Below are 19753 nucleotides of genomic sequence, written 5' to 3'. Positions count from 1 at the left end.
GGCTGGGCAGGGAACATGACACTGTCAACTTAAAACAAACTTTTATTGTGAATGCTGGTCTCGTCAGTCCATGGCCATGGGGCAGTGGTAACTAGAAACAGCTGGAAGTACAGGGAGAGAGGGAAGAGCAGTCAGGAGCAGAGGACAAAAGAGAGCTTGGGAGAAGAGGTGGGGCTGTAGAGGGCTCCAGCCAGCTGAGGATCTGTCCTGGCTGAGAAGGAGCACCCTAGCCTGAGGCGATGGTGCAGGGCTGTGCCCACACTGCTCTGGGCAGCCCACCGCACCCTAACCCAGTAGCAGGGCTTTTGATGGCCTAGAAGGGTCTGCATTGCCACCTGCCCTTGTATACCCCAAATGGGGCATCAGGGCTCAGACCCTTCACTGCTATGTGGCATGGCTGTAGCGGTTGTGTTGGGTGACATTGGGAAAGGAGCATTTCTAGTCCTGGCTGAACTCAGGAGCACCTCCCCGCCCCCACCAAAGGAGGTACTACAAAACCAGGAAGACCCAGTCTAGTAGCCCGGAACTCTGAGGCTCAGCCAGAGATCTAAGTAGAAACAGGAAGAGCCTCCTGCGGGCACAGAAGCCAGAGCAGCCAGGGCCAGCCAGGCAAGCCCAGGATTGTCTCTAAAGATGAGCCCACCTAGTTCTTTGGATCCATGGCAAGGGTCAAGAGTCAGAGTAGGTGGTCCTACAATGTAGTCCCCACTACCTCCACACATCACAGGTGCCACTGAAGAGCTTGGAGGAAAAAGGGGAGACAGGAGAGGCCACCACCACTTCCCATTAAACTCCCCAAATCACAGACTAGGGGATCCCTGCTCTGGTAGAAGCTGCTAAGCCCAGAGGTCGGCCCCAAAGAAGGGCTGCTAGCTAAGAGGGGCCATTGGCCAGGGAAGACAGGTGCCTTAGGCTCTGAGGTTCCCTAAAGGTTCTGAGGATCTCACTGAGACAAATACAGACGGATGGAAGGACAGGCAGGCAGTCAGCTCTTGGAGGCTGGTGTCCAGCTAGGACCGAAACGGAGACTGACAGGGTCAGCTGCACTCCTGCACACACCTGCTATAGGCGTGTGCATGCACACACTCACACAGACACACATAGACACACAGATACACACATACACATGGGACAAATATATAATAAAAAGATAGAAATTAAGGGCCCAGATGTACGAAAGCCGTGAGTAAGGAAGGTGGCATGTGACAGTCAGTCCTCGGACATCTAGTCCCTCCTCACCCTATAAATACAACCCCCCATGGAAAATCGGGCTGTGGCAACGAGGACTCTCTGGCTGTGGACTGGAGTGGGCCGGTGGTGGTCAAAGATTCTCTGCCCAGTTGGTGAGCAGTGGCCAGTGAGCAATGAGGATCCCATGGGTGGTCAAGTGGACCTGGGGGACATTCAGCAGCCGCTGGCAGGAGTCACACAGGCTCCCGACTTCACCTTGTGGCGCTGGCCCCCTCGTCGCCGGCCCCCACTGCTGGGCTTGGGCTAAAAGAAAGAAAGCAGGCACTTGAGACGTGCTGGTCCTCTGAAGCAGGGCCGGGTAGTGGAGCAGGCAGCAGCCCTAACCTGATCAGCTTAGAAGGGGAAATGGAGCCCCCTGGCAGATATGGGTTTGCATGGTACTGGTGGGGGAGCCAGGGAGCACTGCTGCTCACTGGAAGGAGGCTTGGGTGTCACACTAAGGATCGAGGGGTGCAAGGGGGAAGGAGAGAGAATGGGGAGGGGTAGAAGAGAGGAACATTACTCCTGTGCAATAGTAACAGACACACACAGGACAAGCATCAGGGAGACTGGCACCAGGCCTCTGTTAGGTCAGGAAAGAACTGGAAAGAACGGGCAGGTGAGCCAAGGGAGTGGCCACCTCCTGCATGCTGACAGGTGCAGTAGGAGCCTCTAAGCAGTGTCTCTTAGCTGCATTGGGCCTCCGTCACACACAGCACCAGCACACCCACATATTATTATGAAGGGGAAGCCTTGGCTGCGCATGGTGGCTCCCATGTGTGACCTCAGCATCATAAGAGCTGAGGTAGACAGGAGGACTGCCCTGAGTTCAAGGCTGGTCTAGCCTACATAGTGAATTTCAGGCCAGTGTGCTATACATAGTGAGAGCCTATTAAAAATATATATCAAAACAACAAAAAGGGGAACCTTGACATTTTTCTATTTTGCTTTATTTAGTTAAAACCAGACGCCACTCAGGACCAATTAGATCATCAGCTTTGCTGCTCCCACCACCATGCCCAAGGCCAAGAGAGGCCCTGCTTACCTGTGGCTGGAGCCCACTGGTTGAGGCAGCCTGTGCAGTCCCTAGTGAGGAAGCTTCATCTCCAGTCGGGGGTCCCCCTGCCGCCGGCACCCCACATGGACCTCCTTCCTCTCGTTTGCTCAGGGGACCCTTTTTTGTGGACTGCATTTTAATCTGCTGGGGCTTGGAGTTCATGGGGGAGTTGTTGGTTGTCTGGAGGAGCTGTGGAGGCCAAGTAGGTAGCATGAAGTCTGAGCTGCTCGCCCAGGTCTGAGCAAGGCAGGGCCATCCCAGAAGGCAGAGCAAAGAGGCATCCCACCCTGCTCTGAGCCCAGGACCCCAGGGCCAGTACTGGTGCCTCCCCTGCCTGGAAAGGATTCCGCCCTTTCTGGGCCCAGCTGCTACTCCTGCAGAGAGCTCTCGGAGCCTCTGCCACCCTACCCTCAGCCTAGCTGCCGAGCCAGGATCTGGGCTGTCCAGAGTCTGCTATGGACCATACTTTAACTTCATGCCCTCTGAAGAAACAAAATAAATGTCTGTCAGAAATCATAAAAGCTACCAGCTATGTGCAACTGACTCAGAATCTTCCTTGTGGCCCAGGCTCAATCTCACAGACAGCAGGAAAGAGGATTGGTTGGATCCACAGGTCGCCACAGTGGGTGCTGTAGCATCTACCACACTGTCAAGAAGCCCAGCTCCTCCAGGACAGCCTGAGGGAAGTTTTTCAGGAAGAAAAGGCAGCCTGAGGTTCATCCAGTCTCAGACATGGAAGAAAATGTCTTCCTCTAAATGGAGCAGCGATCAAATTCTCTACCAAATATCCCACCCAAGATCATGGGTGAAGTCCACAGCAGGCAGAAAGTGGGCTCCAGAAAACACTCGAGCACCATGGGACCTTCCAACCATGCCATGTGGCCGTGGTACCCAGCACTCACTCCAAATGGATCTACCGTGCTGTGGAAAGCCCTCAGGCATCGTCCCAAGCAAATCCCAGGACTCAGAGGTAGCAAGTACCTCAGGGACCAACTCCAGCTCACCGGGTACTGTCCCACTACCTCCTATGGAGAAGAACTACACTCCAGTGCCACCTTCTTCAAGACAGCCTCCACAGCTCAAGACAGGCCTAGGGACAAATCTGGGGCCAGCAAAGTCATCCCTGAAGCTTACCCTGAGTACTGGCTCAGCTCTCCCAGGGCAGGGACAACACCTCTGTCCCACAGTGAAGACAACTCATGGTTACTGGGCTAGAGCAAACTGAAGCTTCCTTGGGCAGGTGAGGCTACCCCATAATACCTTGGTGATAGCCGGGCGTGGTAGCGCACGCCTTTAATCCCAGCACTTGGGAGGCAGAGGCAGGCAGATTTCTGAGTTCGAGGCCAGCCTGGTCTACAAAGTGAGTTCCAGGACAGCCAGGGCTATACAGAGAAACCCTGTCTTGAAAAACAAAACAAAACAAAACAAAACAAAACAAAAAACCTTGGTGATGGTGCCAACAGCCTTGGTTCGACCTTCCCGGAACACCAACCGCTGGTCTATGTGCAGATACTCTGGGGTCTTGATGAAGCGGAAGTGGACAGTGGCCTTGTCTCCTGTGCGCAGACAGTCTTTATCCATGCTCAGAATTGTAGCTGTTTGCCGGATGCTCCCACAGTGTACTGCCAAGAGAACCAGGGTCAGGACATGTGAGACCTACCCTGTGGCCTCTGCCTTGAGCGCTAGCTCCAGGGCAGGACAAGAATTCTGAGAGCCGGGCACAGCAGGGCAGCCTACTTTTAGATCTGTTCCTGACTCTTCCTCACTCACTCCTTCCCAGGCCTACGTGGCAGAGCTATGGACACATACGCCTTCCCACAGGACTGTTCCTTGATACCACCAGGCACACAGCTATGCTCAACAACCCCAGCTAAATGAATACTGGCACGTGAGGTGCCCGAGGACAAGAGTGGCTCTCAGAGCATCTGCAGGACTGAACAGCCAGTACTGCTCAGGGCATGAACTATAGGAATGGCTTGGCTGAACAGGATAGAGAGCTGTCTTGCCTGAAGCTGGGGACACTGGTCTTGGATTGTGGAGCTCTTTTGGGAGGGTGCTAGTTCAGAACCTCTGGGCTGGCAGGACCTTGGACACCTACCCATGGCTTGGTATCGTGGACTAATTGTGGTGGGGTGGTGGAGGACAAGGATCTCAGCCTCAAACTCCCAGGAGGCCTGGGGATTCAGGCGTGGGGAAACCATCACCATGCCTTTCCGGATGGATGAGCGCTTTATCTGAAAGGAAAGAGGTGAGCCCAGCTCAAGGACCAAGGTGTCTTCCAGCCTGGTCCCAGAGAACAACATGTCTCTCCAGGGGTGGGAACCACTCCAACTCAGCCCTGGCCCTCACTACCACCTAAAGCAGACAGCACAAGGCAGCCTCCGTGCTAGGCAGCAAGCTAAACACAGCTATTAGGAGGCAGGAGAGACTGCACCAGAACTCAGCCTTCCAGCTGCTGGGCCTGAAGCGCAGGCAAGCACTAAGGAAGAAAGCAGAGGTGCACAACCACTGGAGAAGACAAACCATATGCCACTTTTCCTGGTCATTTTGGCTTATGGGATGTTAGGTGGCCCCAGAGCTACGAGCACTCACCCCAAACCCCAGGAGATGGAAGACTGGGTAGCCAGAGTATGAGCACAGATCCCACCCATCCAAACCCTAAGAAGGACGGCAGGAAGGATGTGTGCAGGAAGGATGCGCCTATCTGGCTGCACTGTGAGCAAGAGCTAAGTGCTCAGGCCATAGCGGGAGGAGCAGAGCTCACAGCACAGACAGTCCCAGGGACGAGCCCTGGCTTGGAAAGGTTACTAGGCTATGAGCTTCAGTCTCTTCCTCTGTGAAAACAGGGTCAGTAACCCGCACCTTGCAATGCAGCCACAAGAACTGGAGACAGCAGACTACGTGGTCCAGACTTAGTGGAGTTCAGGAAGAGGTTTAGCCTCACTCACCTTCTTCAGTGCAAAGGAGGCTGTCTGGCCCCCGCGCACCTCCTTGACTGGCATACGTTTGCGATGGATTGACTTGACAGCAATGGACAGGAAGTTCCCCAAGGGGTCTGGGCCCAGCAGCAGTGTGTCGTTCAGTTTGATCAGGCCCCGCAGGGTGGTCCCAGACACCACTGTCCCCACGCCCTGCCAAGGAGAAGACCCAAGCCTAGTGCGCTCATCCCCACCACAGACTCATCCCATCCACGCACCCTGTGCGGGCCTGGCCAGAGGCACTTACAGGGACAGAGTAGGTGTCATCTATCTGGAACTCAGCAGGCTCCTCCTCCCGGTAGCTGGTGCGGGGGGACAGGAGGTTGAGGAACATCTTGAGCAGGTCAAGGTTCTCACCTGTGACATTGGAGATCTGGAATATCGGGCACATCCTGAATGGGGAAGAGATAGGGGGAGAAGTGCTCGGGCAGCCAAGACTGCCATCTGTCACCTAGTCCCTTTAGCTCTACTCTTTGTGACCTGCTTGTCTCGAGATCAGGAATTATGCATTGTGAGGGCCTCACAGGCTAGATTCAAAGGAGATAGAATGGGGCTGCACCCCTAAACAGAGCCCCTCATTGGACAACTGTTGGCACTGAGCACGGCACCAAGCCAGGAGGCAGGTTGCTCCCTATGAGGCCCTGGCTCTGGCCAAAGGGAAGGAACTGTTATCAAAGATGACCATGGGGGTGGGGGGTGGGTAGTGGAATATATATTTAATCCCAACACTTAGGAGGCAGAGGCAGTGAGTTCAAGCCCAGCCTGGTTTACAGAGTGAGTTCCAGGACAACCAAGGTAACGCACAGAACCCCCCATGTGGTGATTTAAGTTTGGCTCCCATAGACTTGTGTATTTGAATGCCTGGCCTACAGGGAATGGCACTAGTAGGAAGTGTTGCCTTGTTTGAGTAAGTGTGGCTTTGAGTGTGTCTCTGTGGGTGTGGGCTTTGAGGTCTCCTATGCTCAAACTACGCCCAGTGTGACAGTCTTCTGCTGCCTTTTGGATCAAGACATACATCTCTTGGCTCCTCCAGCACCATGTCTGCCATGCTTCCCACCATGATGATGATGGAGTGAACCTCTGAAACTGTAAGCCAGGCCCTGTTAACTGTTTTCCTTTATAAGAGTTGCCTTGGATGAACTAACCAGTATCCCCCAGAGCTGTGTCTCTAGCTGCGTATGTAGCAGACAGTGGCCTAGTCAGCCATCAATGGGAGGAGAGGCCCTTGGTCTTGCGAAGATCATATGCCCCAGTACAGGGGAATGCCAGGGCCAGGAAGTGGGAGTGAATGGGTTGGGGAGCAGAGTGGGGGGAGGGTATGGGGGCTTTGGCGATAGCATTTGAAATGTAAATGAAGAAAATATCCAATAAATAATAAATAAATAAATAAATTGAAGAAAAAAAAGAGTAGCCTTGGTCATGGTGTCTCTTCACAGCAGCACTAAAACCCTAAGTCACCTGTCTCAAACAAACAACAATAACAACAGCAGCAAAGACGATCTTGGACCCCTGAGCTGAGGAGCTGTGACCTGGGTTCACGGTAATCTCTGGAATCTAGATGCATTAACATCCAAAAGAAGAGCCTGGCACAACAAGTGCCCGATAAGCATCTAGCAATGAAGACTCCCTGAATAAATGCTGAGCTAACCTGGGATTAGAAGGCTTTTGAGAAACAGTATAAAAAGTAGTGAGTCATAAAAAGATAGGGTTCTACCAGCTGGCCACAGGCTGCTGCCTTCATTGCCCAGGACGTCCAGAGCCCAAGCACCCTCAGAGGAGCGTGAGGGTTAATTGGGGACTGGATCTAGAATCAAACATCCAGGTGGAGTTGAGGCTATTTCTGGGAAGAAGCAATTGTGTAAGGAAGCTCCTTCCCCAGGTGGGTGGAGCTGTAGCTGTGTAGAATGATGGGAGGCCCCTAGTAATGCTTGGTCATGGCAGTTCCTCTAGGAGCTCAATTCAGAGCACTGAGCCCAGATGCAAAGGAGTCCAAGAGAGAAGGCATACGCTGGAATTCTAGCACTCTAGAGGCAGAGTTCGAGATCTCAGTTCAAGGCCAGCCTGGTCTACAAAGTGAGTTGCAGAACAGCCAGGGCTTTGTAGAGAGACTCTGTGTCAAGAGGCCTAAGGGAGAAGCAGCCCCACCCTTGCCCGCCCACCCTGCCTCCTTGCTAGTGAGTGCACCTATTGCTACAGCTGCCATGGCTGTCTGCCTTCACTGACATCACAACCCTGTTTCTTTGGCCTTGCCACATGGAATAAAGACTAGAAGCTCTCCTGTATCCTTGAGGCCTTCAGCTTCAGATTGGAACCTAGGATGCATCCAGCCTTGTGGATGAAGCAGCTATGAAGTTCCCAGCCTCTCCACCAAGCAGACAGCTACTGTTGGACATTCAGCCTGTAGCATGTAATCCAACCTAATATATCCTGTGTGGTATATATTCACTCCATTAGTTCTGTGCTTCTAGAGAACCTTGGCCAGTCCAGGAAGTTAATAACACCCCCACTTCCTAGGTAAGGATGCTGAGGACCCAACTGGTACTCCGGCCTGAGGCCAGTAATTCAGAATGTGAGCCACATGATACCGGCTCCAAACAACACTGCTGGCCTAGGAGACTGCAAGACAACCTTCTACTTCCTCCAACCATGCCAACTCACGCCTACTGGCTGCTTCAGGCCTATAGCTCACTTTGGCTGGGCTGGCAAGGGCACCTGCTTAGAAGCAGGTGCTTCTCCACCCTTTAGTCCCGCCCCCATTACCTCTCAGAGCTGAAGTTGGAGGCTGTGACAATCACATCATCTTTGCTCTGCACCAGGACAGGGATCTTCCGGCAGCCTGGTGACTTCAGCAGGCGCTGTAGCAGCTTCAGGGTTTCTTAAAGGGTGAAATGGAACAGAATTAGGGGACACGGCCTTCTCTCTGGCCAGACTTCCAGGGTAAGACAGGTGCACTCAATACTGATGCAAGCAGGAGTCAGACAGACAGATGGACCAGTGTTAAATGCCACAATGCCTGGAGAAGCAAAAAGGACGATCAAAGGTGGGTGGGCACACGCTGCTAGCATACAGAGAGCATCTTCTCTAAGGCCATGAGTCTGGACACAGACCAGTGACTGGGGCTCCAGAGGATGATGCTCTTTCCCACAATGCTCTGCTTCCTGGAAGGTCTCATTTCAGGAATATCCTGGGCATTCACAAGTCTGCAAAACCCTTTTGCTTTTTTTGTTTTGTTTGGGACAGGGTTTCTCTGTATATCCCTGGCTGTCCTAAACTTGCTCTGTAGACCAGGCTAGCACAGAACTCTCAAGAGGTCCACCAGCCTGTTCCTGAATGCTGGGATTGAAGGTGTGCACTACTACCGCTTAGCTGCAGAGATCATTCTTCTGAGAACTTTTTTATTTATTATATGTAAGTACACTGTAGCTGTCTTCAGATGCACCAGAAGAGGGTGTCAGATCTCATTACATTAAGGATGGTTGTGAGCCACCATGTGGTTGCTGGGATTGGAACTCAGGACCTTCAGAAGAGCAGTCGGTGCTCTTAACCACTGAGCCATCTCTCCAGCCCCTTCTGAGAACTTCTAGTGGGACAATGCTCCATTCGACTTGCAGCACCACGGAGAGGAGAGATGCAGAAGCCTAGTCCCAAAGCCTGGGTATGTGTAAGCTTTGGTGTAACCAGACTCTTTGCCCAAATTCCTCCATATACATCCTACTTCAATGGTACAGCCCAATGCCTGCTGCTGGGGACATAACGGGTGTGTGGGGAGGGGTGGCAGACTAGAGATTGCATAGATCCTACACTTGGAAGCAGGAGGTAAAAGAACAGAAGGGAAACTCTAGTCAAGAGCTAAAGAGGGGAAGAAGCAGCAGCAGACTCTGTCTGATGGACCCCGAGGCTAACCTACTAGCACAGACAGGATGCAGAAGGTGCTCTCTGAGTCTCTGAAGCAGTCCACCCCGGCCGGAACGCAGTGTCAATAAACCCCAGAGGACGCTGAGGCTGGAGGCTTCACTTACCTTGAAGGATGTTGGCAGGACACATGTCAATCTTGGTGACAACCACAAACACAGGTACATTGAGTGCCAATGCCAAGCCCAGATGCTCCTTGGTCATCCCCACAATGCCAGCATTGCTGCCCACCTGCCACAACAGAAAGGAACTGTCAGTAAGGGAGAGATTGCTGGGCTGTCAGCAGACCCCAGCCTGCCGGGGAAAGCTTGTCTGACAAAGCCTGAGCCTGAGGCCTGCTTGGGCGACAGAGAACCTTCTGGACCAGCATGAGAAACTCAATGACACCCTGTCAAGAAAGAAGAAAAAGGTAACAAAAGGCTGGGGTGTAGCTTAGAGGTCGACTGTGCCTAGCACCACAGACCCAAGGTTCAGTTCTCAGTACTGCAAAAACAGACCAAGCAAACAAAACCTCAAATCACCAACAGCAAAACCCCAGAGGAGCCCTATAACCAACAACAGACAATTCAAACAGCCTGGGACGCAGACGCACCTATGCTCCCACAGTGCGTTCAGTTTAACATCCGTGGTCGGCAATGAACGGATCCCTGGCTGACCACTTCTACTCTAGAGGTCACCTGACGCTGGACATTATAATGGAACACTTGCCAGTATGAGCACACTGTTTCTCTGGGGTGGAGAGATGGCTCAGGGGTTAAGAGCACTGGTTTCGTACCAGGTGTGGTGGTGTACGCCTTTAATCCCAGCACTTGGGAGGCAGAGGGAGGCGGATTTTTGAGTTCCAGGCCAGCCTGGTCTACAAAGTGAGTTCCAGGACAGCCAGGGCTACAGAGAAATCCTGTCTCAAAAGAAAAGAAACAGAAAAGAAAAAAAGAGCACTGGTTGCTCTTCCATAGGACCCAGGCTTATTTCTCAGCATCTACATAGTGGCTCACAACTGTCAAAAACTCCAGGTCCAAGAGATCTTATGCTCTCTTATGGTCCAAGGATACAACCCGTGGAAGTTGTTTCTTCGAAGGATGCTTCCCTGGTAGCAGGCTAGGCAGCAGACATCTTCAGCTACTGAGCCATCGAGCTGGCCCTCCTCATTGCATTTTCTTTGTGTACTATGCAAGCGAATGCTTACTAAAATAGACTCCCGAGAGACACGGCCATCCTGTGCCTGTGTGTGCCATCCTATGCCTGTGTGGCACTTTGAACATGCTAGGACACCTTCACTGCGTAGCTTTTACTCGCTTCCACAGCATGCAGGGGAGTCTCCAGAAAAAGAAACAGTACTATATGTAACCCAAGCTGGCCTCAAAGCCATCATCCTCCTGCCTCCACTTCCCAAAGGCTGGGATTCTAGGCATGAACCATCAGCACGCTGTTATTTCTCTGCTGTGAAGTGGAAACTTGAGGGTTTTCTGGAAAGTCGGTGATTTGCTGGGGCAAACACGTGAAGGAATATTTCATTAAAGTGGACACAGGTGTGAAAGGCTAAGGCCGACTTAAGAAGGAACGTTTTGCTGAAGCAGACACAGGAGAGAGGATGTTCTGCTAAGGCGAGCACGTGAAAGGACACGTGATGAAGGATTCTTTGCTAACAACGTGCATGTATTGGTCTGCCTTACACTGCATAGTTGAGCTGCATTTGTCAGGACTCTGGTGGTCTGTGTAGCCACTTCTGAGGACTTGGGCTGATTGGATGCACACGTTGGGGGAAGACACGTGCTGAGGCAAGGCTTGTGGAGGACTCATGGTGTTTGGAGGGTATAAACATGACTCACTGAATGATGGAGACAGAGCTTGGCTTGCTGGTACAGCTAGCTGTGCAACTCTGGTGGGTCTCATGTCTCCGCTGATCTTCGCTTCCCTGAGAGAGGCACAGCTTCTCCTGGTGTTCCTGAGGGATCCTCCTGCTGACTGGAGCTGAGGCGTGGCTGTCTCTGCTAGGTCGTGACACAACTGATGCTAACCTGATTTTACCCAACTGGACTGCTGGTGTATCTATGAAGTGTTTATGAGTGGTTGGAGCTACTGACCTGTGAACTGCTGATTTCTAGACAACACAGACTGGAGTTGCTCCAAAGAACCTTTCCAAACAGGTCCATTCCCCACCACGCACATTCCCCACCCCCACGCCCCACCCCCGTCCTGTATCCTTTCATTTCCACTACCTCTGGTGGGTGATGGGCTACAAGGGAGGTTAAAGCATTTAAGAACCATTGTTAAAAATAAAGTTTGAAATTATTAAAGTTATACTGCTGTCTAAAGAAGTCTAAAAAATGGATGATAGCCTACAACTCAGACAGGAAAATGTGGTTTGGGGTGAAGATTATCCCATCATTGTCATTACAGCTCAGCTAGACAAAGCTTTTTATTGTCTGAAGAATGTGAGTCTCTAAGTAAAGACATGACAAGGAGATGCACTAGGCTATGGTCCAATAGGAGCACGTCTCTCCAGAGATGCTAGCTAGCTCATGTGGCTCAATCACTGTACACACAGTGAAATACACCCGACCTCACAAGTTGTGCAGTTATTACACACGCTAGCTTATTACAACACAAACAAAAAAGGGAAAAAAATGTTGGTTTCTAAACCCTTCATGTTTAAAAGACACAGCCTCGTTGGTTGCGCATGCCTTTAATCCCAGCACTTAGGAGACAGAGGCAGGTGGGTTTCTGAGTTCGAGGTCAGCCTGGTTCACGAAGCTGGTTTCAGCACAGCCAGGGCTACACAGAGAAACCCTGTCTTTAAAAACCAAAAATAAAATAAAATAAAATAAAATAAAAAATATATTCAGGATAGGATTTTTATTCTTATTACTACTACTAGTACTACTACAGGCTGGAGAGATGGTTTAGCAGTTAAGAGTACTGGCTGCTGTTCCAGAGGACCCAGGTTCAATTCCCAGCATCCACAAGGCAGCTCACAACTGTCTATAATCTAGTCTCTGAGGAATGTGACCTCTGTGGATACTGACATATGTGGTATATAGATATACATGCAGGCAAAATACCCAGACACCTAAAATTAAGGAGATGTAAACATTTTAAATTATTCTTGGTATGTGTGTGCACGTAGAGGTCACACGTGTAGCAGTTCAGAAGACAACCTGATACAGCCAGCTCTCTCTTACCTTTATGCGCTGGGATCAAACTCAGGTCACCAGGCTTGCTTGGCAAGCCCTTTACCCACTGAGACATCTTTCCCACCCTCCAGATTCCTAATGGCCACAGCCCAATGGCCCCTATGGACTTCCAGATGCCTTTTGGTATGGCAGCTTTCCTCAGTCTAGAGCAGGTAACAGCCCTTTGAGAGGAGCTGCTACTGTCCCAAGAAGAGCAGGCGGAGAGGGCTGGGCGCCCCCCAGCTCAGGCTGCTCCCTCTCCTCTGCAGTTTGAGGCTTGGCCTAAGAACCTGCTTGTGGGGCAACTTGAGCAAGTTTCCTAGGGACAGATGCCTATGTTTATCACACTTGTCAGCCCAGACAGTGAGGAACCAGGAGGGTGGAGGGGCTTTAGAAGGCCTTGTGACAGGAAAACTCACTTGCTGTGTGTGGGTGCACACTATCTTGCTCCCTCCAGCTTCCCTGAAGTGGTACAGGAGCTAAGCAGAGCACATGTGCACACAGCAAAGCCAAGCCTCTTCCCTCCCCCTTCTCAGTGATGCTTCGTGATGAGCTGCTCAAGCATCCAATCACGAGCTCTCTGTGAGCCCTAGGACCAGGGAGGCCTACTTCCCACTGTGTGTGCCACAGGTGAGCACAGGGCCAGGCCCAGAGCAGCTTCCCCAAAAGAACTGTACAATGGCTGCCATATCTCCTTTGTAGGCACTGAAGACACTACCTCAGGCTCTGCTGGCTGCTGCCCTTGGTTCCTGATGTGACGGTGCCCTTTTCTTCCCTAGGTCGATCTCAGAGTGCCACCTAGGGTCACCCTCTGGAAGTACCCCAAGGTGAAGGAGAAAACACTCTGAAGGCACAAAATAAGGAGAAAGCCTCTCTGCCTTTCCAGAAAGGAAACCTGCAAGGTACTGTGCTCTGTATCGAGAGGTCCCTCCCTGCTCCAAACCCAGGAGAAAGGTCAAGGTTTGCCTGTGGAGAAGACCACAGAGCTCAGAGGACAAGGGTTCCCTGAGACTGCAAACTTGCCCCCACAAGCAGACCTCAGTCTCAGATGGATCCCAAACATTTGCATAGCATCCCCAGGTCCCCTTGTGGGGGAAACCGCACACTTACCATGAGCATGCAGAAGTCAGGCAAGTGGCCAGTCATGCCAAAAACAGTGGTCTTAAGGTACTTCTCGTGGCCAGCCAAGTCGATGAAGGTGATCACTTTAGAGGACTTCTCACAGATCTTTGTCCATTCGAGGCTGCCACCATGGCTGTCGGGTTTGTTCACTACATTGCCTTCGCTGTCAAAGCCCAGAATGTCATTGCCCACACTGCTGGTTCGACCAGATTCAATCTCATGTTTGTGGCGAAAGAGTTTTTGGCGGGCAAAGCCACGGCCATTGTCCAGCTCCCCGTGTGTTAGGACTCCCAGGAGTGTGCTTTTGCCAGCATCCACGTTGCCCACCACTGCCACCCTGCGTGGACAGGAACCTGATGTGAGAGCTAGTTCCTGAGGAGACTACTCAGCCCGAGACTGGGCCCTGAGCACAGGCTCACCCCAGCACCCTGGCTCAAAACTTCCCTGTTCAGAAAGAACACAGCAAGGGATGTTCCTGGAGCTGTACCCAAGGAACACAAAGTTAGTCAGGAGTCCCGGCTCCTTTAATACCAACAACCCTAACCCCCTGCTTTGAGAGCACCCCCAGAATTATGAAAGGCATAAATTTCATAACTTCTAGCATCCCAAGCAGACGGTAAGCTGAACAGAGGTACGGGGGCCACGGGATACATGGCCGGGCCTTCTCCCACACATCCCAGATGAAATACCCAGAGATGGAACTCAGAAGCAAAGCAGAATTACCAAGACCATGGGTCCCTGTACTTTTCCATCTTGGGCAGAGGCAGAGCTGACAGACAAGTGTCCCAGGCCCTACCACATTCTCTGTGAAGACCCCAAGTCACGCAGCAGGGCCCCTGCAAGTGTTCTGAGACCTTACCTGACCTCCAGGAAGTCATTGTCTCCAACTCGTTTCCTGACTAGGTAATCACGCACACGGCCGCCCGCTTCTTGACGTTCTCGTAAGAGGATGACGTCAGCCTCTATCTGCTCCGCCATGCTCTTCACGGTGGCGTAGGAGGCCTCCATGTCAGCTTCACTCAGCCCGTACTCAGTCCCATCTGGTGACGAGAGCCCAGACATCAGCAGGAGAGGGAGTCCTGACCAACCTGCCTGCCAACTCTACCTAAACAGACTCCCTCCTGGCACTGCAAAAAACAGCAACAACTCAGGTACACACAGAGTTAATGTGGCAGGGCCACAGCTTCCCCTCATATCTGGGCACTGAGTAAATTCATTCACGAGTCACTGAGCCTCTCCTTGAAGTTATGCCAAGCTTCGTACTGGGTGCTGGAAATACAGGTGCCCTCAGTGAGCTCACAGCCAGCCCCAAGGGAGAGACAAAGGAATTAATTAATCTCAATGTGATTGGTGTACTAACTACCCTGTAGAGCTGAAGGAAGAGAATGCGAAGCAGGGTCTAGGGATGTGGAGGGAAGCTGTGGTGTGCTGACTGCAAACCAGGTCTGTAGAAGTTGCGACATGAACAGGTAGAGAAAAAGCATTGCCCCAGAGAAGCATGAGCAGTCAGGGACTGGGAACAGGCACGGTATGTGAGGAATGGGGCAGGTGTCGGAGATGACAGTGAAGTGGAGGCTGCTATGACCCCAGACTGCAGCAAACGTGGGGGTCAAGCAGGACAGTAACATGGTCAGAGCAAGGCTGGCTGGAAGACCTTCTAGGCAATAAGCAAGAGGCCAAGAAGCAGGAACTCAGCAAGGGAGGAATTCCGATGCCCTAGGCAAGCAAGGAGGGCGGGAAGATGGAGGGAGACTAGGGTATGTCTCAGACAGTTTTTAATTAGGACGGCTCAGGTACTGTATCCAGCCACCAGCTGGAAAAAGAATTGGAGCTCAGGATGTGAAGGAAGCCAGGAAGATTGATCATCTAGCTTTCCAGAGTCTAAGAACAGCAGCACTAAGGCGCTTCCAGGTAGCACGGGGTTCGGTGCCCACCACTCCCTCAGCCCCTCTCTCAGTTCCTTGTCAGCGAACCCCATAGTAGGGTACTGTAGTGGCTATTCCTGGTTGTCAACTTGACAATATTTGGAATGAACTACAATCCGGAATTGGAAGGCTCACCAGTGACCCTTATCTGGAGGCTTGGAGATCCTTATCTGGATCTTGGTTTGAAGATCTTGAGCCATAGTGGCTATGGATTCCAGAAGATTGAATCTCCGAGTTAAGGAACACACCTTTAATCTGGGCTATGCCTTTCATCTGGGATTAAAGGTGTGGTGGAACACACCTTTAATCTGGGCTACACCTTTTGCTGGAGACAATATAAGGACATTGGAAGAAGGGAGTCTAGCTCGAGCTCTTGCTCCTTCGCCTGCTTGCTGCGTGAGACTGAGTAACTGCTAGATCCTTGGACTTCCATTCACAGCTGCGACTGAACAATTGTTGGGAATTGGGCTGCCTACTGTAAGTCATCAATAAATTCCTTTACTATTTAGAGACTATTCATAAGTTCTGTGACTCTAGAGAACCCTGACTAATACAGAAGTTGGTACCAGGAGTGGTTCTAGAGTAACAGAAGTACAAGGATGAATCTTTTAAAATACTGGAATTGGCTTGTTGATCCACCAGCACTTTCAAATATTGAAACCTCTCCAGATTCTCTCCCTCCTGGGAGCTCAGAGAATTTTGAAGACCCATGGTTGAAACTATATTCCGAACTTAAAGAAGCTAATGACCTTGATTTTCTTAATGAATTAGGTGATTCAGTGCACAAAGCTTTCTACAAGATGGGGAAAAAATCGGAAAATGATTTTACTGGCTGGCTGCTCTTAGTATCTGTGGAAAGAATGATGAATGAAAGGAAGGAGTTGTGTGATAAAATCGAAAGTCTCCAGACACAAGTAAACGATCTCAAAGTTGCTAAGTGTGTCCTTGAGGAGAATCTTCTCTCTTGTAGCAATAGAGCTCAAGTTGCAGAAAATCAAACAGAAACTCTCATTGTAAGGTTGGCTGAACTACAGCGAAAATTCAAATCTCAGCCTCAGAGTGTGTCGACAGTTAAAGTAAGGGCTCTAATTGGCAAAGAATGGGATCCTACAACATGGGATGGGGATGTGTGGGAAGACCATGTTGAAGCTGAGAATTTTGAATCCTCAGATTCTCAAGGGTTTGCCCCACCTGAGGAAGTAGTACCCTCAGCCCCACCTCTTGAAATAATGCCTTCCCCACATGAGGAAATTAATTTTGCAGAGTCTGCTCACGGCCCACCAATAGTTTCTTCTAGACCTGTAACCAGACTCAAAGCAAAACAGGCTCCTAGAGGGGAGGTAGAAAGTGTAGTCCATGAGGAAATTCGCTACACTACTAAGGAGCTTAATGAGTTTGCTAATTCATTCAAGCAGAAACCTGGTGAATATGTGTGGGAATGGATTTTAAGGGTGTGGGATAAGGGTGGAAGGAACATAAAACTAGAGCAGGCTGAGTTTATTGACATGGGTCCTCTGAGTAGAGATTCTAGGTTTAATACGGAAGCTCGCATAGTTAAAAAAGGTGTCAAAAGTTTGTTTGAATGGTTGGCTGAGGTGTTTATCAAAAGATGGCCTACTGGAAATGACTTGGAGATGCCTGATATTCCATGGCTTAGTGTTGATGAAGGGATTTTAAGACTTAGGGAAATTGCAATGCTAGAGTGGATATATTGTGTAAAGCATAATTGTCCACAATGGGAAGGTCCAGAAGATATGCCTTTCACCAGCTCTATAAGACGCAAATTGGTGAGAGGGGCACCAGCACATTTGAAGGGTTTTGTTCTTTCCCTTTTCCTTGTGCCAGATCTTAGCATTGGAGATGCTTCTGCTCAATTAGATGAATTAAATTCACTGGGTTTAGTTAGATTCCGAGGTAACAAGGGCCAGGTGGCAGCATTGAATCGCCCGAGACAAGGTGATTCTAGTTATTATAATGGACAGCGTAGACAAAAGAATGTTTATAATAACATACCCAGTAATGGTCAGCACAGGAGAGGTGAAATTTATAATGGCATGACTCGCTTGGACCTTTGGTACTGGCTAATCAATCATGGTGTTTCCAGGAATGAAATACATAGGAAGCCTACTGCATATTTGTTTGATCTGTATAAGCAGAAAAATTCTCAAACAAATGAAAGAAAGGCTACATTAGATCGTGGTAAACAGCAATCTCGGCCAGTGAATCAATTTCCAGACTTGAGACAGTTTGCAGATCCGGAACCCCTTGAATGAAGGGGTGGCCAGGTTCCTCTGAGGAAGGATCTTGATAAGACACTCAAAGGTTTTGCTGTTACCCTTTCTCCAGTTCTTCCCCAGAGGGACCTACGGCCTTTTACAAGGGTAACTGTACACTGGGGAAAAGGAAATAATCAGACTTTTCGGGGTCTGCTGGATACTGGTTCTGAGTTGACACTGATCCCAGGGGATCCCAAGAAACATTGTGGCCCTCCAGTTAAAGTAGGGGCTTATGGAGGGCAGGTGATTAATGGAGTTTTGACTGATGTCCGACTCACAGTAGGTCCAGTAGGTCCCCGGACACATCCTGTGGTGATTTCCCCAGTTCCAGAATGTATAATTGGGATAGATATACTCAGAAATTGGCAGAATTCTCATATTGGTTCCCTGAACTGTAGAGTGAGGGCTATTATGGTTGGAAAGGCCAAATGGAAGCCTTTAGAGTTGCCTCTGCCAAAGAAAATAGTGAATCAAAAACAGTATCGTATTCCTGGAGGAATTGCAGAAATTACTGCCACTATCAAGGACTTGAAAGATGCAGGGGTGGTGGTTCCCACCACATCTCCATTTAACTCTCCTATCTGGCCAGTGCAGAAAACAGATGGATCATGGAGAATGACAGTTGATTACCGAAAACTAAATCAGGTAGTAACTCCAATTGCAGCTGCTGTACCAGATGTAGTTTCCTTACTTGAGCAAATTAACACATCTCCTGGCACCTGGTATGCGGCTATTGATCTGGCAAATGCCTTCTTCTCAGTACCTGTCCATAAGGACCACCAGAAGCAATTTGCTTTCAGTTGGCAAGGCCAACAGTATACCTTCACAGTTTTGCCTCAAGGATATATTAACTCTCCTGCCCTGTGTCATAATTTAGTTAGAAGGGATCTTGATCGTTTGGATCTTCCACAAAATATCACATTGGTGCACTATATTGATGACATTATGCTGATTGGACCAAGTGAGCAGGAAGTAGCAACCACTTTGGACTCATTGGTAACACATATGCGTATCAGAGGATGGGAAATAAATCCAACCAAAATTCAAGGACCATCTACCTCAGTGAAATTCTTAGGAGTCCAGTGGTGTGGGGCATGCAGAGATATTCCTTCTAAGGTGAAAGATAAGTTATTGCACCTGGCCCCTCCTACAACCAAGAAAGAAGCACAACGTTTAGTGGGTCTATTTGGATTCTGGAGACAACACATCCCTCACTTGGGTGTGTTACTTAGGCCTATTTACCAAGTGACTCGGAAAGCTGCTAGCTTTGTGTGGGGCCTGGAACAGGAGAAGGCCCTTCAACAGGTCCAGGCTGCTGTGCAGGCTGCTCTACCACTTGGACCATATGACCCAGCAGATCCGATGGTACTTGAGGTGTCTGTGGCTGATAGAGATGCTGTTTGGAGCCTCTGGCAGGCCCCTGTAGGTGAATCACAGAAAAGGCCTTTGGGATTTTGGAGCAAAGCTCTACCATCATCTGCAGACAACTATTCTCCCTTTGAAAAACAGCTCTTGGCCTGCTATTGGGCCTTAGTGGAAACTGAACGTCTGACAATAGGACACCAAGTCACTATGCGACCTGAACTACCCATCATGAGCTGGGTACTATCAGACCCTGCAAGTCATAAAGTGGGACGTGCACAGCAGCAGTCTATTATCAAATGGAAGTGGTATATACGTGATCGGGCCAGAGCAGGTCCTGAAGGCACAAGCAAGTTACATGAAGAAGTTGCTCAAATGCCTATGGTTTCTATTCCTGTTACAATGCCATCTGCTGCCAAGCATGCACCTATAGCCTCATGGGGTGTTCCCTATGATCAACTGACCGAAGAGGAGAAGACTAGAGCCTGGTTTACTGATGGCTCTGCACGTTATGCAGGCACCACCCAGAAGTGGACAGCTGCAGCATTACAACCCCTTTCTGGGACAACCTTGAAAGACACAGGTGAAGGGAAATCTTCACAGTGGGCAGAACTTCGGGCAGTACACATGGTATTACAGTTTGTTTGCAAGAAGAAATGGCCAGATGTACGATTATACACTGACTCATGGGCTGTAGCCAATGGATTGGCTGGATGGT

The 19753-nt window shown here is 50.3% G+C and overlaps 1 protein-coding gene across 2 annotated transcripts in view; it reads right to left on the bottom strand.

Annotated features, from left to right (window-relative positions):
• Positions 1–24: 24 nt before the first annotated feature.
• Positions 25–19753, bottom strand: part of Gtpbp1 (GTP binding protein 1) — a 31479-nt gene continuing 11750 nt past the window's right edge. For both annotated transcript variants that reach the window (XM_006520450.2, NM_013818.2), the window contains 10 exons: positions 14332–14512; positions 13461–13809; positions 9285–9408; positions 8026–8140; positions 5513–5657; positions 5236–5418; positions 4386–4521; positions 3731–3909; positions 2276–2476; positions 25–1494 (listed from right to left, as the gene is read on the bottom strand). In XM_006520450.2, coding sequence (XP_006520513.1) covers positions 1405–1494; positions 2276–2476; positions 3731–3909; positions 4386–4521; positions 5236–5418; positions 5513–5657; positions 8026–8140; positions 9285–9408; positions 13461–13809; positions 14332–14480 — 1671 coding nt within the window. In that variant the 5' untranslated portion in view covers positions 14481–14512 and the 3' untranslated portion in view covers positions 25–1404. The remainder of the gene's footprint in view (positions 1495–2275; positions 2477–3730; positions 3910–4385; positions 4522–5235; positions 5419–5512; positions 5658–8025; positions 8141–9284; positions 9409–13460; positions 13810–14331; positions 14513–19753) is intronic.

Source organism: Mus musculus, chromosome 15 (assembly GCF_000001635.26).
Source record: "Mus musculus strain C57BL/6J chromosome 15, GRCm38.p6 C57BL/6J".
Classification (NCBI taxonomy): Eukaryota; Metazoa; Chordata; class Mammalia; order Rodentia; family Muridae; genus Mus; species Mus musculus.
The sequence above is the reverse complement of the archived record's forward strand: the minus strand, read 5'-3'. Positions and strand labels throughout refer to the sequence as shown.